This window comes from Cibotium barometz, chromosome 22, assembly GCF_041138505.1.
Source record: "Cibotium barometz isolate CiBa-2024 chromosome 22, ASM4113850v1, whole genome shotgun sequence".
Taxonomy (NCBI): Eukaryota; Viridiplantae; Streptophyta; class Polypodiopsida; order Cyatheales; family Cibotiaceae; genus Cibotium; species Cibotium barometz.
In genome coordinates, this window is record NC_141067.1 from 55,858,895 (window position 1) to 55,879,292 (window position 20,398).

Sequence of the window (20,398 nt, forward strand, 5' to 3'; positions counted from 1 at the left end):
ATGCATAGATATTAAATTAATCCTATGTGTAAGCTTACAAGAACCCAAAACTAACCCTAAACCATAAAATAGGGATGCAATAATTCATAGAAAATAGCATAAACAAGAAAAATCGAAAGAGGATTTACCTCTTTTTTGCAAAGCTGAAGGAGAGGATTGGTGAAAGATTGGTGAGGTGAAAGAGCTGCAAAACAAAATATTAAACAAATTAATTAGTAAATTAAACACAAGAAAAAAAACTAATACAAAATCCTAAAATCTCTATGCATGCATTAGGAGAACTATGCATACATAGAGAGCTCTCAACATGCATAGAGAGCCAAAAAAACACAAAATCTTAAATGTCCTAATTCTTAAATTAAAAAGTAAAAGCAATTGCAAGAACATATTAGGAGAAGGAGAAGAGGAGAAAAGAAGAAAGAAGGAGAAAAGAGGAGAGAGGAAAAAAGAGGAGAGAGAGAGAGAAAGAGAAGAGGGAGAGAAAGAGACCTTCTTGGGTTCTTCTTGCGCCTCTTCTGCGAAAAAACCAGAAAATAGGCTCTCGGCTGTGAAAAACTTACGAGCGCCGGTATAGGCTACGGAATATGCGTCGGAATATGTCTCGGTATATGCTACGGAATATGCATCGGAATATACGTCGGTATATACTACGGAATGTGCGTCGGTATAAACGTCGGAATGTGCGTCGGTATAGGCGTCGGTATACGCGACGGGACACAAAAATTTAAAAAAAACCCGCCATGCTTGTCTCCTCCAACATTACGATGGACATACCGACGTTCGACATTTGCGTCGGTATTTTAACGTCGGTATGCCCTCAAGCTCTTGTAGTGAATGCAACAATCGGTAGCATCGATACACCCATAGGGATGCAATTGTTTTGAAGATCATGCCTAGGGAATTTGGCAATGCTCAAGAATCTTCACAATCTAAATTTTGAAGGAATTGAAAGCTCAATGGAAGAGAAGAGACTCTACCAAGGATCCAGATCGACAAAAGAAGAAAGAACCTTCTACCACACAAAGGAAAGAAATTGAAGAAGTCCACATATTGTCAAAAACATTAGAGAAATATTGTTGGACCGAAAGGAAGGACAAGAAGCACAAGCACTCCATTGATACCATGTAGGCTATAGGTTTGGACACATCAGCACGGGGATGAAAATTTATATTACAATATTATCTTATTTTGAAAGGTTATTGCTTGTATCCTAATGTATTAGGATGATATCTACTAGTATCCTGACTCTACAAGTGAGGGTGTTAAAAACTATTTTATTTGTTAGGTTGAGCATAAACCTTAGGTGAGAAGTGCTTGATTTATTTTCTAAGTTCAAATGCACTTTAGTACATTGGTTGAAGTAGAAAGATAAAAGGGCATGTACCCGTGTGTCACATATGAAAAAAGTAGCAAGTGGCACAGCAAAGTACGTGTCATGCTACATGTGGCATTGTATGGTCAAAAGACACTTTATATAAGTCATGTATATGTATGCAAGTTTGAATAGTAAAATGACTTTTCTCTTTGAATGTATTCGTGTACTCTCTTATTAGGCTCTCTTTTTGCATTAGCAATTAATCTTTATGCAAGCAAAGTATGTGTAGTGTACCTTGTTGGATGCATGTGGCATTGTATGATGGTAAATAGGAACTTTATATAAGGCATGTATATCTATGAAATTTTGAATAGTAAAATGGCTTGTTGGATGCATGTGGCATTGTATGGTCAATAGGCATTTTATATAAAATGGCTTCTTGGATGCATGTGGCATTGTATGGTCAATAGGCACTTTACATAAGGCATATATAAAATGGCTTCTTGGATGCATGTGGCATTGTATGGTCAATAGGCACTTTACATAAGGCATATATATCTATGCAAGTTTGAATAATAAAATGTCGTATTTCTTTGTATGTAGTCGTGCACTCTCTTACTAGTTTCACTTTTTGAATTAGCAATTAATCACATACCAAAATACCTTCATTCATGCACATACCAATTTTAAGTCCCTTTAACTCTCTCTCCTAACCTCTCCCTTGCCCTCCCGCAATCTTTCTTTTATTCGTACTCTTCTATTTAATCCTTAACAACACATGTATATATGTTTAATTCTATTATGTTTCGACATGTCCATATGCTTAAGGATGGGTAAATATAATGGAAGTAAATAAGGGGCATGAAGATTTGGATATAAAACTTCATGAAGACCATGGAAAGCTTCTTCTTTAAATCTGCACAATTGATTTTTCAAGTGTATTCCAATGATTATCCTTCTAGAACTTATGGATGTTTTTATTACTCTTGAATGTACTCCATGTGGAGAGCAAAGTGTTGGTGTCATTATTATTATTTCTTATAATTTTCTTTTTTAGATATCACAAATCAAAGCATGAATCCACCCTAAGACATTTATGATTTTTACTACAAATTTACAGGAGCCTAGCAACAAGCAACACTATGCCCCCCCAATAAAGTGTCAATAAGAATGTCGTATCACAAATGTCACATGGCAACGTTTTTAGTGACACTATATATGTCTCTTATTTATGTCGCTAAGAAACTCATGTTGAGTGCCCCTCATCCCCTGGCGTTTCTCGCATTTCTTCTCTCTCTCTCTCTCTCTCTCTCTCTCTCTCACACACACACACACACACACACACACACACACACACACACACATACATACACATGTAGACACACTCATCACAATCTCCTCTCACTCACACCCTCTCTCTCTCTCTCTCCCTCTCTCTCTCTCTCTCTCTCTCTCTCTCCCTTTTACACAATCATAATTTCTTATCCTCTCATACACTATCATCGATCCTATGTATAAAGATATGACGTATGCATATATTTTTTGTGTGTAGTTAGACATTCTATACCCAGATCTCATCGTCGATGATTCCAACCCACGAGAGTGGCTTATCATTGAAGATTCTTAGATTTATGTATTTAATTGGATATAAAATCATTTTTTTATTAAAGTAGATGTAAGTATACATGTTTCTTTTATAAGAGCTTGTTAATACAAATGATAGAATATACCTACATAACAAAATAAATAGAAAGATATAAACACAAGATCACATTGACTATGTGTATATATAAACACAAGATCACATTGACTATGTGTATATATAAAAATGACGATAAAGTATATACCATACATCCATGGTTGAGTGATAGAATATAGTTATTATTAGTTAATTGCTAAATAAATACATTTCGGATTGGGCAAAACAAAAAGATAGAAAAATGAAAATTTATAGAGTTAGGGGCGTCGAGGTCCTCATATCCCAAATGTGATGTTCCTTCGTCATCATCATCTTCAACACAAACATAGGCACATTCTCAGGCATTCTAATTATTATTGTCCCCTTGTAGCTTCACTCTCTACTCTCACATTTCCATTGCTTTATAGTTGCACATGGGCATGGTACAATAACATGGTCTCGGGGGGTTAACCTAAAAATATGTAAGTGTAGCACGTGAGTTCATCAGGATGGGTATATTAATTCAAAAATGTTGTAGAATTACGTTTATAGGAGGGGTTTTTAAAACCAATTTTGAAAAAAAAAACTGTAAGTTTATAAAGAAAAGGGGTCATTTTATTCATAAAAGTATGTAAGTGTAAGGGGGCTTTTAAATACCCCTTGAATGCACGTGGGGATGATACATAAAATTTGCTAGAGGTGAACCCCCTGAGAACATGGTTTGTAGTAACATGATTCTAAAACATAACAAAACTAACACAAGTGAAACTCTGTTTTGAAAAAACAAAGAGGTTATGGTTTTAGGAATTTACTTACTTGCCATGCTTGCTAAATATGCCCTTCAGAAATAATAATCCATCCTTCATCTTGCACCCTTTCAAAGAGAGCTTCCAAACCCCATTATACTGCAGTCCACTACTTCAAGCTACATGCATAGAAACAAATGAACATTGATTTTATGTAACTTGTTAAAAGGTAACCTTTTTTTATTAAAAGATAAGATAAAATTTGAGGCAATACATTTACAAAGACTGCTGGGATATCTCCTCCTCCTTCATATGTAGCTTCGCGCTGTATGTTATATACCATCTATCCATGCATAAACATAAATAATTAAAACTCCTATGCATAGTCTATGCATAATTGACAATTCATCCTAGACCACGACACCATAATGTTTCAAGTTGTTTACCATATACCCATGCATAAACATAGATACTTTGAACTCCTATATGCTTAGTCTATGTTCCTCTCCCCCCACATAGATCATGCTTAAAGCATACATATGCATGCATGCATACTTCTAAAATTCATTCATAGAACATATGTATTTCTATGCATGTATAGCTCTAATATACATGCATAGAACATATGTACTCTCCATGCATGCATAGCTCCAACATGCATACATAAAACATATGTATTCTCTATGCATGCATATGTATGCCTTATACATGCTCTATGCATGCATAAAGCATAGCTCTAATATTCATGCATATTTTTCATGGATGCATATTAGATCTATGTGTATGCTCTGATATGCATGCATTTAGTTATACATAATATCTCTATGCATAGGGCTCTCTATGAATATATGCATCTTTATGCATAGAGCCCTTTATGCATACTAGTAACATGAAAAAACCAACTTCAATAGCACCCGCTAAGGGTGTACCAATAATAGCACCCGAGATGGACCTATAAAAACACATGAAACATAAAGCATAAACATAAAACTTATTGCAAAAAAATGAGAGAGATGGTTTCTCCTTATGTGGAGGAGAGGTTTGCTCACATTTTGTCAAAATATTTTGAAAAAAAATAAAAAATTTAAATATTAGGTGAGATCAAACATAAACTTACATATGCCCTAATTATTAGTAAAGAGAAGGAGATGCAAAACCAGTCTAAAGAGAAGAAGCAAGAGTAGGAGAAGTAAGTGGAGGAGAAGCAACGGCAATAGCAAGATGTCACTCTTTAAAAATTGAGGTATGGATGAGATTAACCTTAATCAGATGCATAATCATTACATTAAAGAGCATATACCTTCATGTGTTGCATTCTTTTGGAGAGAAGAGAGAGGGAAATATGGAACGTATACCTTTTGATTAGAGGAGGGAGGAGAGAGAGGGAAATGTGGAGCATATATCTTTTGATTTAATGATGGAGATGAGATTGAGGGAGAAGAAGAAGGATACAAGAAGAGGAAGATGAGGGTTGAGGGAGATGAGGTGAGCATTTGCCAAGGAGGGATATGAGAAGAGGGAGATGAGGTGAGCATTTGCCAAGGAGGGATATGAGAAGAGGGAGATGATAGATGAAGGTGATCGTTGAGTCAATGGAGAGGTATGGAGGTGTCGAGAAATGGAATTTGAACTATATTAAGCCTTGGCCACCTTATAAACATGTGATTCTTGTCACTAATAGTGTGGTTTGTAGAGAAACAAAAAATATCACAAAATGATGCCTAACTCTTTTTTTTTCCAAATAATCATTGAAAATGTCTCTATAGGGTGTCGTTTAGTGATGCTTGTAAGTTTTGTCGCTAGACCCCCGTATACCTAATTTCTATGTGACAATGTTATCTTTCATTAAAAGTATTTCTTTCAAACTACTTAAATACTTTAGGTAAATTCAGGGGTAGCTATACTTGTGACAACTACACCTTTCATTCCCTACAAAAATTCAGGGGTAGCTATACTTGTGACAACTACACCTTTCATTCCCTACAAAAATTCAATTTATAGCATCATAATTTATTATAATATGGATTCTGTGAGGTTTGTGGTGAGATTGGTTATGATGCATCACATTTTACCTTGCAATAGTCATCACAAATTGCAAGGGTTACGGTGAGGCTTAATGCCATGCACTGATTGTGAGGCTTATAGTAGTGCTTAAGTGAAATGCTTTTGAAGTTGATAAAACATTTGCAAGTTGTATTGGCCTCATAATAATCATTGGTATCACATTGTATTATCATAAGGGAGGTGTGTGTGTGTGTGTGTGTGTGTGTGTGTGTGAGAGAGAGAGAGAGAGAGAGAGAGAGAGAGAGAGAGACCCGAGATACCGTGATACAACTTCATCATCATGAGATAAAAGAAAGTACCAAATGAATCAAATGAGCAAAACTCTAGAAAGTTAATAATATTGATACATGGCCCTGCTAGCACTATTTCGCAATGTAGATAGGTGATAAGTCTAGTGAGATGCTCGAAATGATTTTTATATCTTTTTAAATTTGGTCTATCGCATCATTTCAAGAGTCTTTATAGATTGTTTTCCCTTTTATCTTTGTCTTCACCTAAGTTAAATGAAATGAATGGATTTTTTATATAGGATTGTGCATACTCAATAAAGACATCAACCATTTTATTATGTATTTGGTTGAAATGCTCAAGCATATAAGAAATTGAATGAAGCACAAATAAAACCGTATTTCCATAAGCCTTAGAGATTAGAATCATCTGTGCCATTAAAGTCCTTTGTTTCAAAAAGATAACCCACCATCTTTGATAAGCTTGATTTACTTTCATTGAGTTATTTGAATCTCACATAAAATTTAACGATGTAAATATTCCTTAAGTTTGTAACTATGAGAAAGGGCCCAAAATGTATAGCACTAAAAAGTTTCAAAAAAGAAGTGTGGAATCATGAATATGAAAGGGGTATACATGTATGAGATGCATATTTAGGATCCACATGTTGATATAAAATAGTACCCATGTTATTAAAATATTGTCACTTACAAAGGATAAATCATGACATGCATATTTTTAAAAACTCGTAAGTTGGATGTTCATCGCACTTGAACAAAGGGACAAGCTAGGACACTAAGATGTACCCTCTAAACTAGTTATACATTTTATCAAGGTTTTTAAGATTTTGATTTTGAAAAATGAGGTAACACACGAAAATAAATCACCAACTCCTTACACCAAACAAAAAAGCAAAAGTTTTTTGGGAAATATATATATATATATATTAGTATGCTATCCATCCACATGTACAACAATTATCCTTTAACACATACCAAAGGAATAATTTAGTTCTCAACAACAAAAGGGAGAACCTAGCACCCCCATACTCTTCTCATGTTGCATCCACATTCTCCCCTAGCCCAATGCACTAGTAGAGCTCCATTATTTAGTAGCCCACAAATCTGGTCTGACCTCTCATCATCCCACACAAAAGATGATTGATCCCATGTTATATGGTATCCTAGCTACAAACTGGCTACTAGCATAGGTTGGGTGGTAAAGCCCTTAGATTGCCAAGTTTGGGCTTTCATGAAAAAGCAAAAGTTTCAAATATACAATTTTTGTCTTGGTGGAGCATACGTGAGAGTAGTAAACAAAGCAAAATATTCAATTCACGGGCAACACTACAACAATATTTGTATGGTAACACTTAGGAAAAGTAGGTTACCCATGTTACCTTTGTTGTGCTTTGAAGGGATGGCCTTCCAATGCATCTATACACATGTGGAGGCATGCCCACATATATGGACACACACACGCATGCATGCGTACACACATACACAAACATGTAATTATACATGCTTGTGCACCTACAACACATACACACATGCAAGGATGATTTTTGGCGGGTTGTTTCACACTTCAAAATGACGATTTTAATAAAAAGTGTCCACGTTTTTTTTTTTGGAGAACTCATAGTAAATGCCAGTATTTAACAGCCAAAGATGCTCTGGTCAAAATGCAAACTTGCACACACATGTACACTCATACATACAGACTTGCCCTACTTTCCCCTATCCTAACAACATAAATCGAAGATCTCGTTAAACAATCCTTTAATGATAAAATGTGGTTTATAGACATAGCGTTTATGTATGGTAGACGCACCAATGTCTTCTCTAGACGTGGCGTTACCGTGGAGTCTCGACGCACTAAACAATTGAGCGACGTGAGCCAAGCGAACGAGGGCTTGTGCCCACTAAATGACAGAGTTGCATGCGTTGCAAGGAGCAGTAAAGCTGAGCTGTTGGCGATACTCTCCATGTTGAGAAGGAAAGCAACACCTGGTCGAGAGAAATGAGAAAGAAAGGTATTGATGGAATGAATTTTGGTCCATCGCCTGCCGCTGCTACTCCTCCATTCCGAGGAAGGCAGGGACACCATGGCTGAGCTAGCTAATGAAGGCAAAAAGCCAGCTGGTGCTAGCAGCTCTTTTGATTTAGACGAGCTTTCCATAGACGTTGATTACGCTTCGAGCTCAACAGTGCCTCATTACACTAGTGTTGTGAATGCTGATTTTCATGTTCGCACGCCGTCCCGAGATGACTCCTACAACATCTCCTTTGGAAGGGCTTCTTCGTCAACTACTCAGTTCTTCGACCGCTCCCAGGATGCGGACCATTCCCTACCTGCGAGATCCTCATCGCGCAGGACAGCACCCCATCGCTTCATTGGCATGGCCAACATCGTCGACGCAAGCCCTCGGATGGGCGGGTACCAAATTTGGACATCCCCGCGTCCGGGAGCCTATCGAGAACAAGGTGCTGAAGAGTCGATCCGGTTGGGCGGTGAAGACAAGCTCAATATCAATCAGAGTAATCGGCCATCTTCTAACCGGAAGCGCACTGTTTGGTTCGCTGTGCTGTTGTCGGCTGTGCTCTTTGGTATCTGCTTACTCATCTTCTGGCTGGTTTTTGTGCCCCACGCGATCTCCATTCTCGTAGAGGTAAGCTTCAAAGTACAAACCACCCTCGCACTTTCTCTATCTAGGAAGTTACCCTTCTTTCCCCCGCCCCCTCCCTCTCTATTTATACATCTACATATACCTGCATACATAAGCGCACGTGCAGACACATATTTATGCATGCATGCATGCGCATACATACATATATATAATGTCCCCATTCCCCCAGCTGCACGAGACAGGAAATCAAATTGGTAACAAATTTATATATATGCCACGATTGAACTGTAAGACCATGTCCTCTAAATGCCTGCGTTTATGCCATTGTAAGGATGATGTTATTGATGCCATTACAAGGATGTTGTTATTTACGAGATGATGCGCAATGCTAGTGAGTTCCGTTCCTCCTGTTGGTAGGATATAACGTTCCAAGGGTTCGTTGTGGGGCAAGGACAAGACGAAAGTGGGGTGCCGGTGCAGGTGGTGAGCCTACAGTGCACATTCTTGCTCCTCATATCAAACCCCTCTGACTTCTTCGCTGTGCAAGTGACAGGCGGGGATGTATCCCTCATCTACTCGGGCTTCACCATAGCAGCAGGCCAGGTAGCTACGGCAGGTGATTAGACCGCCTCGATCAGTTAGTCTAATGAACCATGTAATAATTAATCCACTGCTGCATGCTGTCTGCAGATCCAAGAGCTCGACATCCCTAAGAACAGTGAAATGAATATATCGACCAACGTGACCACGCAAGACGTTCCAGCGTACGGGGTTGGCTCCGAATTAGCTGACGTGTACAACCAAGGGGGAGTGGTGCCCCTTGAGGTTGGCCTCCACGTTAGATCCGGAGCCCATGCCTTGCTGCGCCCCGAGTTCGCCAACTCCGCCCATTGCACCCTCAGTCTGGACACAAGCAAGGATCTAGTGATGCAACGGCAATGCTCATACTCAGGCTAGTTGACACAAACAAAGCACTCTCTTATCCTTTTGTGTATGATCATTTTTGGTAATTTTGATATGAAAGAAATTGTTTGATTAGTTATGTATCCTTGAACCTTAGGAAAAATTTACAACAATTATTAGTAAAAGCCATTGAGCAAATTTACAACAATTATTAGTAAAAGACATTGAGCAAATTTCTAATGGCTACAAATGTAAGAAAAAGTTGAATGTTCCAATTCGCCACATGAAAGAGAAAAGCGCAACCACAAATTAATTTTAAAGTTCATAGCTAAAATTTCTACGGTCGTTGAGAGAACAAAGAAAAAAAATATTAATACTTCAAAAGAAAATATGTGATATTTTGTCTTGATTTGGATTTTCTCTACCACATTTGATATGCTCATGGCAAACTTCTGCGTTTTTTCATATCCATTGCTGGATATATCGAACTCATGGAATCTTCTCCTCTTGAGAAGAAACATGACAATTGGGATGTCAACTTTTTTTTAAAAAAGGATGAAATTAAAATTAAAAGGGAAAAATTGTACATTGAGATGGCTTAGGGATGAGAGCCCCAATGTCTAGTCAAGCTAATCACTTTAGCTTACACTTAGCCTACATCATTCCTCATTATGGATTACATAGGTCCTCACTATAAAAAGACACTCCATAGGTTTTAGAGTGATAAGGTTATTGCCTCTAATGTTCTTTTCCCGATAGTTGGGACAACTTTTAATAAAAGTGTTTTGCGAGTGACTCATAGTGTAATTTTTTTAAAAGGTTTATATGACCTTAGCACATTAGCTAAATCCAATGAGCAACAACACTAGCAGTACTAACTAATGCATATACCATCTTTTAAAAAAAAGCAACTCCCAAACGACTCCAATGATGATGAGAGATTCAATTCCACAAGTAGTTTTACAAAAACATGTACTAAAATTTTCATTTACGCTATGTGCACTATGAAACTAATATGGCATTGTCAATGTGATCTTCCTCTGTTTTGAGAACAGCATTTAAAGATAGCTATTACCCTACTTCTCCCCTCGGATCTACACTCCAAGTCTGCCACATTAACAAGCATAAACAAACACATTATCCCTTTAACTATAGTACCTAAAGAAAGATGACAAGCTAGCTGAACTGTGATTTTCAATTTGTGTGATAAATATCGTTAGGGCTAGCCACTCATGTGAGAGTGTAGTCAAGTTAACCATTGAAGGTGTATTCACATACATCAAAGGCAATAACTAGAAATGTAATCAAGAATTAGTTATATTAACATTGTTGATGAGTATTCAAGTACGAGATGTTATGTACAAGATGTGAGCCTTACTATAGAAGGTTGAGCCTTGGGTAATAGTTACGAATGGACAGTTACATGCATGCAGGCACATGAACAGATGCTATGCATGTGCACATGTTGCATGTATGGCGTAAACCGTAGTCCAACACTCCCCTAAACCGTAGTCCAACACTCCCCCTGTCTAAAACCGAATAGTGGTTTTCTAAGGAATGCAGGCACATGAATAGATACCATGCACATTGTGTATAAATTGCATGTATGGTGTAAACAATAGTCCAACGCTCCCCTTATCTAAAACTGCATAGTGGTTTTATGAGGAATGTGGAAAGTCATATGTATGCGATAAAATGCATACATTTATGAATGCGATAAATGTTAAGCCCAAATCAAATGGGGCTTTGCGAATGTACAACTTGAGTGATATGATAGTGGGAGTTGATGTGGAAGAAACCATGAGATGTAGCTTCATCTTCACGCATGGAAGATGGCACGTATTTTGAGTGTTACAAGATGGTAGGGTGGTTGTTGAAGATACATGTGGTCAAGGAAGTCTTGAGCGATGGCTTCTTCCTTGAGCATGTGTTGAGATATCGAGCTCAACTAGTGCTACGACGACGAACATTGATGACCCGCCTGGGTGATAGCTTTCGCATCCACATCACTGGCATGGTTGGTGAGATTATGGGTGATATGCGACCAGTGGGATGACAGGCTGTGTGACAGCCATTTTGGATTACTAGAGAGTGGCATAGTTATAGCGCCAACTCATTTAGTCAGGTTCACATTATGGATTGACCCTTGTATGTTGTAGGAGTTAAGTACTAACCCATATAGTGTGTAGTCTTGTCTTTATGTTATGTTGGTTGAGTAGAGAAGAAGAAGATAGAAGAAAATTCACCTATCCATCTCTATCTTGTGTCTTGCTCTCTCTTGTGTGTATGTGTTTACTTGCTAGGGTTTAAAGCTCTCCCTCTCCCCCACATTCTCTTTATGGTATCAGATCTTGGTTCTCATGTGATAGCTAAGGAGGCAAGCAAGAGACAAGAACAAGTAAGGAAGAAAGCAGTACTACACGGATAAGAGTACCATCATCTCTTTCCCCTTCTTGGTTTAGGTACAACAACCCCTCAGTAGCTCTGGGAGCTACACATCTCTGATTAAGGAGTTGTCTTCGTGGGAGAGGAGTTACAAGGCAGGCATACTCTCTTATTAGACAATGTTTTTTTGGCCTGATTCGCGTTTCAGGCATGTTACGGGCCTCCTTTTGTCATAGTAAGGTATTTTCGGCAATTTTCTAGAAGTTCTGGTAGAAATCTGTTTCTGCTCAAAATCTGGTTTACTGCAGTGCACCAGCAGTGCATTTTGGAAGTGCGGACAGGGTTTGCACATGTATTGTTGATATTGGGTGTATATACATGTACTCTGGTCACATTTGGTGACACACAGGTTATACTGAAGTACTGCTGCTGTGCAGCAATTACAGGAGATACTGCTGTATTGCAGTTTATTTGATTACTGTAGGAAAACATGTCTGACAAAATTAATCAGATTGTTAGAGTGAGAAGCTGGATAAGAATAACTTCCATGCCCGGAAGTTCAGAATGACCAACTTCCTAATGGATAAAGGTTTTTGGGATTATGTAGAAGGAGATAATGAGGAGCCTCCAGAGTTATCTGAGGAGAATGCCACTCTTGCAGATATAAAGACATTCAAGGATTGGAATCAGGGTGCAAGAAAAGTCATGTACTGGCTTTCAATTAGTGTCACACACACTATGATAAGACACATACACGATGCAAACACTCCAACAGTTGCATGGCAGAATCTGGTTCAGATGTTCCAGACTAACACAAAGGCAAGGAAGTTGCAGTTAAAGCAAGAGTTGCATACTGTGGGAAAAGAAAAGCATGTCCATCAATGAATATGCCTTAAAGATCAAGAGCATTACTGAATCCCTTGGGTCTATCAATGTATTAGTGGAAGATGATGATTTGGTGAGTGTCTATCTAAATGGGCTAGGCAAAGAGTATAAGCCATACAAGACCTCCATTGCAGTTAGGGAGAATATTCCCAACTTTCGGGACTTGATATCTATGTTGATCATAGAAGAAAAGGCTTTAGGTGAGGATTCTTCTTCACAAAGCAAGAACACATCAAAATAGGCCTTCTACTCTAATTTAGGTAGAGGCAGAGGTAGAGGCCATGGTCAAGGCCAAGGTGGTTGCCAAAAAGGAAATGAGAATTCTCGACAACAACAAGACAGCTACAAAAAGCCAAATTACATTAAAAGTGGAAAGTTGAGCAAGGCATCTATGCATCATCTAGCAAACATGGAGGTGACGAGACAGAAGTGAGCAGCTGTTTGTGGTGCAGCACATGCTTAGTTTCATAATAGGGGATGTGTGAGGATCTCAAGATATATGGTATGTGGATTCTAGCGCTTCTAACCACATGACCAGTCATGTTGAGTGGTTTAGACATATGCAGAAAATGGAGAAAACAGGTTATGTAGAAACAGGTGATGATACTACGCATCCCATTGCACATGTTGGTAAAGTGCCATTGTCTATACAGGATGGCAAAATGAAGTACTTGGCTAATGTACTTCATTTTCGAATATTACAAAGACCCTGGTTTCTGTTGGACAAATGATTGAGCATGGTCTGCAAGGGAGGTTTAATCCTCAAGGATGTTTCATGGAAGACTTCAAAAATAAGTGTCACTTGGTTGCAAAGGGTAACAGCAATGGCACGATGTCTACTTTGGATGTGAACATGCCTAAGAAAAAGGCAGCCATGTTTGCGCATAGAACAGTTATCATTGCAGATATTGATATATGGCACAAGTGCATTGGTCATGTGAATGTACAGTGAGACTAAAGTCTATGCAAGCCCAAAATATTGTTGATGTTTGCAAAAGTTTAAGGTTAACGGTATGCATAAGGTATGTGAAGCACGCCAACTTGGTAAACAGGCCAAACATGCTTTCCCACATGAAAAGCATGATAGTGCAAGGCCATTGGATGTCATACACTCATATATATGGGGACCAACCAAGACTGCAACATTTGCAGGTTTCAGGTACTATGTTACATTCATTGATAATAACCACACTAGGAAAGTGTGGGTTTATTTCATGAAGGAGAAAAGTGAGGTGTTTGCTCACTTTCAAAGATTTAAAGCCTTGGTCAAGAAGGAAAAAGGCATGCAAATAAAATGCCTAAGATCATGTGGTGGGAAAGAATATTTCTCCAATGAGTTCAGCGATTTCTTGAGAAAGCAGGGAATCAAGGTAATTTATGTGCAGGTACACTCCGCAACAAAATGGTGTTGCAGAAAGGAAAAATAGGCACATTGCAGAAGTGGCACGTGCCTTGATGGCTGAAAAGAATATGCCGCATTACTTTTGGGCAAAAGCAATAGCAACTGGTGTATACAATATGAACAGGACACTCACTGCAGCTGTTCATGGTATGACTCCTAAACAAAAGTTTACAAGCATAAGACCGGATGTGTCTCACTTTGAAGTTTTTGGGTGCATGCATATGTACATGCTCTTGATGAAGTGAGAACAAAGTTGGATCCAAAGGCAGAGAAATGTATCTTCATTGGTTATGCTATGGAGTAAAAAGGTTATAGATGCTATAACCCTACCACTCATGAGATCCGAGTAAGTAGAGATATTGTCTTCGATGAGATGAGTAGCTGGTATGCACCAGTAGTGAAGGCAACAAACAATGCAGATGTAAGAAGTGCTAATGTTGCACCACATGTAGAGCAGCAATCACAGGTGCTAAGTGGACCTGGGGAGTCCTCGAGTAGTGGATCCAATGTTAGCCCATGGTCAAGCAAGTTGAGGAATGATGCAGGTACATATGTATCACAAAAAAGGGAAGGAAAAAGTAGATCAACCTTTTGTGCCTGATCTCTCAGGTCACTCATATGTGGATGGTGACTCTAGTAGCTCTGAGCAGAGCCTTGATGAGGAGCTTGGCATTCCGTTTGTGGTTACTCTTGGTGTAAGGAGTACCAGGGTTGTTTTGAGTACACTTGGCAATAATCCAGGTGTACGCAGGTCTACGAGGGTTAGATACCCTATTGATAGGTTAAGATATGATAGATATACAGCCCATCATTATGCTTACATGGTAAAAGCAATACAGGAGGTTGAGCCCACTTGCTTTGAGCAGGAAATTAAAAATAAGAAATGGGAAGATGCCATGGAGATGAGGAGATGGTAGCATTGGTGGATGCAAATGCAACATGGGAGTTAGTGCCTTTTCCTATAAGGAAAAGAAGGCAATTGGATGTAAGTGGGTGTATAAAGTCAAGCACAATGTGATGGTTCAGTGAGCAGGTACAAGGCAAGATTGGTTGCCAAGGGCTATGCGCAGACTTATGGCATAGACTATGAGGAGACATTCAGCCCAGTTGCAAGAATGGCAACCGTGAGAACTATCATTGCTATGGTTGCAGTGAAGGGTTTGTCTTTACATCAAATGGATGTAAAGAATGCTTTCTTTACATCAAATGGATGTAAAGAATGCTTTCTTGCATGGTGATTTGCAAGAAGAAGTGTACATGATGCAGCCACCAAGTTATGAGAGTGATACACATCTAAATTTTGTGTGCAGGTTACACAAAGCCTTGTATGGCTTGAAGTTGGCACCCAAAGCATGGTCAAACAAGATTAGGGAGTATCTTGTTACCATTGGATTTTAGATATCCAATGGTCCAATGTAGATTTTTCACTATATGTGAAAAAGACAGATAGAGGGATCATGCTATTAGTCATCTATGTGGATGACTTGATTATCACTGGGTATAGTGACGCAAACATACATGATGTCAGGATGCTTTTGAAGCAGAAGTTTGAGAGATGAAGGATTAGGGTGAGCTGTGGTATTTCTTGGGCATAGAGGTGGTGAGATCACCTCATGGCATTTTGCTATTGTAGAGATAGTATGGCTTGGACACATTTTCCAAGTATGGTATGATAGGCTGTAATCCTATTTCAGTGCCATTGGAGCAGAGCACAAAGCTTTTCGCAGATACAGGTGAGCTTTTGGAGGACCCCACTACAAACAGGCACATAGTGGGTAGTTTGATCTACATGACTATTATGAGGCCAAACTTGAGCTGCTATGTTATTGGACTTGTGAGTGTGTTTATGCAGGCCCCTAGGAAGCCACACTTGAATGCGGCTAGATGGATCCTTAGCTACATAAAGTCCATAGTTAATTATGGACTTTTCTATGAGGCTGGTAGAGAGATATAGTTGCATGGGTACACAGATGCTGATTGGGCTAGTACCAGTGGTTTTATGTTATCATTTGGGAGTACTCTTGTGAGTTGGAGTAGTAAGAAGTAGCCAATAGGTGCCTTGCCGAGTAAAGAGGCAGAGTACCATTAGGGAAAATTTGGGCTCATTTTTGGGCCCTCTAAGGGATTTTTTTCCATCTTTGCCTTGAAAATGTGGGCCGCAGTGAATATTTCTTACCTTATGTTAAAACCCCATCATATGACATATCATTAGAAAGATCATGAAAAGTAGATCTTATAATTTCAAACTCTAAAACATTTGGAGTTGATAAGCTCAAGATATACCATTTTCCTCAAAATCAAGTTTAAAGGCTATCGTAACGGTCCACATCATCACTTTTGAACCTACTTTTTGTACATCTTTCATGGGTCATGTCCAAACCCCAACATGTTATATATCAATGGAAAGATCTTGAAGAGTAGATTCTATATATGCAACCTTCGAAAAAATTAGAGTTGATTTACAAAACATTTACCATGGCCCCATTTTTGATGATGTGGCATTCATTAGAGGGTCCAAAAAGGAGTCCAAATTTTTCCTAATGAGGGGTGTAGCTATGGTAGCTTGTGAGGTAGCTTGGTTTCAGAAGCTATACTTGGTGACATGGGAGAGCCCGTGGATAGGATAGTTGTCATATATTGTGACAACATGAGCAGCATACAGTTGGCTAGTAACCCAATATATTATGCTAGAAGAAAGCACATTGAGGTGCATTATCACTTTGTGAGGGAGAAGGTTCTAGCAGGAGACGTGGATCTGGTATATGTCAGCATAGAGGATTAGGTGGCTCACATCTTCATGAAGGCATTAGGCATAGAGAATCTTCACAGGTTTAGGAGTGCAGAGTGTGAAGTTGAGCTCAAGGGGAAGTGTTGAGATATTGACCTCAACTAGTGCTACGATAGACATTGATGACCCGCTTGGGTGATAGCTTCCGCATCTACATCACTGGCATGGTTGGTGAGATTATGGGTGATATGCAGCCTGTGGGATGATAGGCTATGTGGCAGCAATTTTGGATTACTAGAGACTGGCATAGCTGCAACACCAACTCATTTAGTCAGGTTTACATCATGGACCGACCCTTGTATATTGTAGGAGTTGAGTACTAACCCATATAGTGTGTAGTCTTATCTTTATATTATGTTGGTTGAGTAGAGAAGAAGAAGATAGAAGAAAATTCAGGTATCCATCTCTCTCTTGTGTCTTGCTCTCTCTTGTGTGTATGTGTTTGCTTGCTAGGGTTTGAAGCTCTCCCTCTCCCCCACATTCTCTTTAGCATGGAAGTGGGCGTATCTTCAGTGTGTCAATTAAGACACGATCATATTTCCCCCACTTGTTAAAAGTGTTGAGAAATGTGGTGCCAAAGAGCACAAGGAAGAGATAAGGAGTGAGTTGAGTAACCAAGAAAGTGTAAAGCATATCATGAAATCCACATGAGCAAAGGGATATATCCCACATTGATGTACAAGCCCAAGGTGTACCTCCTCATATAAAAGGGGGCCATTTCAAGCAATGAAATCATATCACTTGCACACATCTCAACTGTCTTTATGAGTAGAAGTCTTAATCTTGTAACCTAATTGTGTTTGAGTGTGTTGCACTTACTCACATCAACATGGGTAAACTTACATTACATCCACCTTAGATTAATTCACTCTAATCACATTAGATTAGTGTAGGATTAGTTCTAATCACCTTGCTCATGCACATGATGTCCATGATTCTGAGCATGGTATCAAAGCCTTCCTTATCCCCACATCACTAATCTCAGCTCTCATGTTAGCTTAAACATTTTACTAATTAATTAATTAGCCACTAATCTCAATCTTATCCTAGAATTTCCTCTAATATGGCCCTGATTTTCTAAGCTCTATTCTCCTCATTCTCTTATCCCTTGCTCAAGACATTCAAGGGGGATCTCTATCAGATCTAGGCACGTAACTCCACCGAATAGGGATTAGATGATTTTGCCTCCTCCTGCCCGCAAATCACATTGTTTCATAGACTCATCTTTTCCATCATTGGCCATGTATACTCCAAATTTGGCTAAACACTTTTAGCCAAGTCTTTTCTATGCCACCCCAAGCTCCTTACATATCAAGTCTTGGGTCATTTGGCTCAGTGGTTGAGCCGAGAGAAGCAAAAAACCAAAATTCAAAAATCGCTAGTTTGCGCCTATAGGATCTTGGAGTTTTGAGCTAGTTTTTTTAACTTAATCCCTTGCATCTCATCAAGGCTAGGTGTTATGTGCAAAATTCTCCATCAATATATCTTCCCATGAGCTCAATGAAGTCCTTCGAATTCTGTCACTCTTAATCACTCAAATTAAGCACTATTCACTATCATTAGTACATTACTAGCAAAAATTATGTCACTCAAATTAATCACTCCAAATTTTGTCACTCAAATTAAGCACTAATCACTATTATTAGTACATTATTAGCAAAAATTAGGATAATCAATTTTAAAAGTAAAAAATTAAGGTGTTAATAAACTATGGGAAACTCTCAATTACACTCGAATTCATTGCATTCATTTGCATTGCTTAATTTGAGTAGTTTTCACTACATTCGATTCAACTTTAGCACATTGTTTGCATTGAAATCATTAGAATCATCATTGCAAGAAAAACTATGGCACATCGCCAATCTTGTATGAGATTAGACATTGCCAATGAAGTAAAACATATGCTCATTGTTAAGACCTTCTCAAATGGTAAGCATTTTATACTTCAAAGCATCATTTGGAGAAGGGTTAAATCTCTGGGAAGCTCATCATGAAAAAATACATGTGAATAAGCATAAAAAGAAAAGGAAAGTTGAATTAAACACTATCATGAGCATGCTAAAAGCACAAGTGCATGAGATGACCATAGCACACAGCATGGCATCCATACTAAAAGCATTAAAGGAAGCATCAAGTGGCAACAAGAAGAACAAGGTCCACACATAAGGACATGTCAAAGAGCTAAGACTCAAAGAGAAAAGACCAAGAGACAAGAAGCAGTCAAAAAAGTGAAGAAGGAAACTACATCGACAACAAGAATGAAGAAAGCAACAAGGAATCTTCATCAAACAAAAGTAAGGAGATCTCAAGCCAGCAATAGGCAACAGCACTAAGCAATGTCAAACTACCAACCACTACCGTAACCTAAATCATATGTTGTAAAGGCCACCAAATGATTATGCCAAAAATCATTTTTTATGTGTATCTACCCGACCACCTTAACAGTAGCCAGTTGAGACCCAAGGGGGATAATGATTGTTTTAACCCTACTCTTAGAAGAGACCTCTAGACCTCAAAGATAGGTCAAGTAAATATCAAGGGAGGGACCTCACTCTTAGAGATGACCTCTAGGCCTCAAACAAAGGTCAAGTAACCGCAAGGGGAGGGGGGTGAAAATATTTTGTAAAACCACGCATCCAACCACCATGAGTAACCCAAAGATTTGGCACCATGGGGGGGTGTTGAGAAATGTGGTACCAAAGTATTGGACAAATTGATGTACTTGGGATTTATGGATGTAGAGTATAACCTTAGGTCATTTGTCAAAGGTTAGAATATTACAGTAGTTGTAAAATGTGCCAATTAAGGTGAAAGAATCCATGAAATGTACTAGGAGCCAGGAGCATTAAAGGCAGCATCTTTTGTTGACTTTGGAAGCTAGAATCTAGGGCATGTGGAGGCTATAATCATGCAGAGATTTATGAAGAGCATTATTGACTTTGTTAAACTACTAAGCATGATTAGCACTTGCTAATCCATCTTGTACTCAACTTGTTTAAGAGGCAAACATCTAATGAAATATCACTATGTCACTCTCCCATCTTGGTGTCATTATGCTCATCATTATCTTAATCATATTGTGATTAGGCTAACCATCTAGATTAGCATGTTCATTTTGTTTAAACTATGAGAATTCTCATCATCTATGAGCCACCATGATGCTAACATTTGGTATCAGAGCATATATCAACATTCTCACTTTCTACTTTGATTAAATTAATCATAGCATTAATCCTTAATTAACCATTAATCATTTTTTAAATCTTTTATATCTTCTCCTCCATACTCTCTAGCCATGGAGGCTTGATTTCAGTTTCCACTCTCAACCATTTACTAAAATTCATGTTGGTGACTCTCCCCAGCTTGTAGGCAATCATC

The 20,398-nt window shown here is 38.6% G+C and overlaps 1 protein-coding gene across 2 annotated transcripts; it reads left to right on the forward strand.

Annotated features, from left to right (window-relative positions):
* Positions 1 to 8,080: 8,080 nt before the first annotated feature.
* LOC147626742 (uncharacterized) lies at positions 8,081 to 9,760 on the forward strand. 2 transcript variants are annotated; one of them, XM_086816980.1, is made up of 3 exons: positions 8,081 to 8,699; positions 9,075 to 9,260; positions 9,348 to 9,760. In XM_086816980.1, the coding sequence occupies exons 1-3, from the start codon at positions 8,136 to 8,138 to the stop codon at positions 9,612 to 9,614; spliced, it is 1,017 nt and encodes a 338-aa protein (XP_086673106.1). In that variant the 5' UTR covers positions 8,081 to 8,135; the 3' UTR covers positions 9,615 to 9,760. The 2 variants fall into 2 exon arrangements, with proteins under 2 accessions (XP_086673106.1, XP_086673107.1); XM_086816981.1 differs by lacking the exon at positions 9,075 to 9,260.
* The last annotated feature ends 10,638 nt before the right edge of the window (positions 9,761 to 20,398 follow it).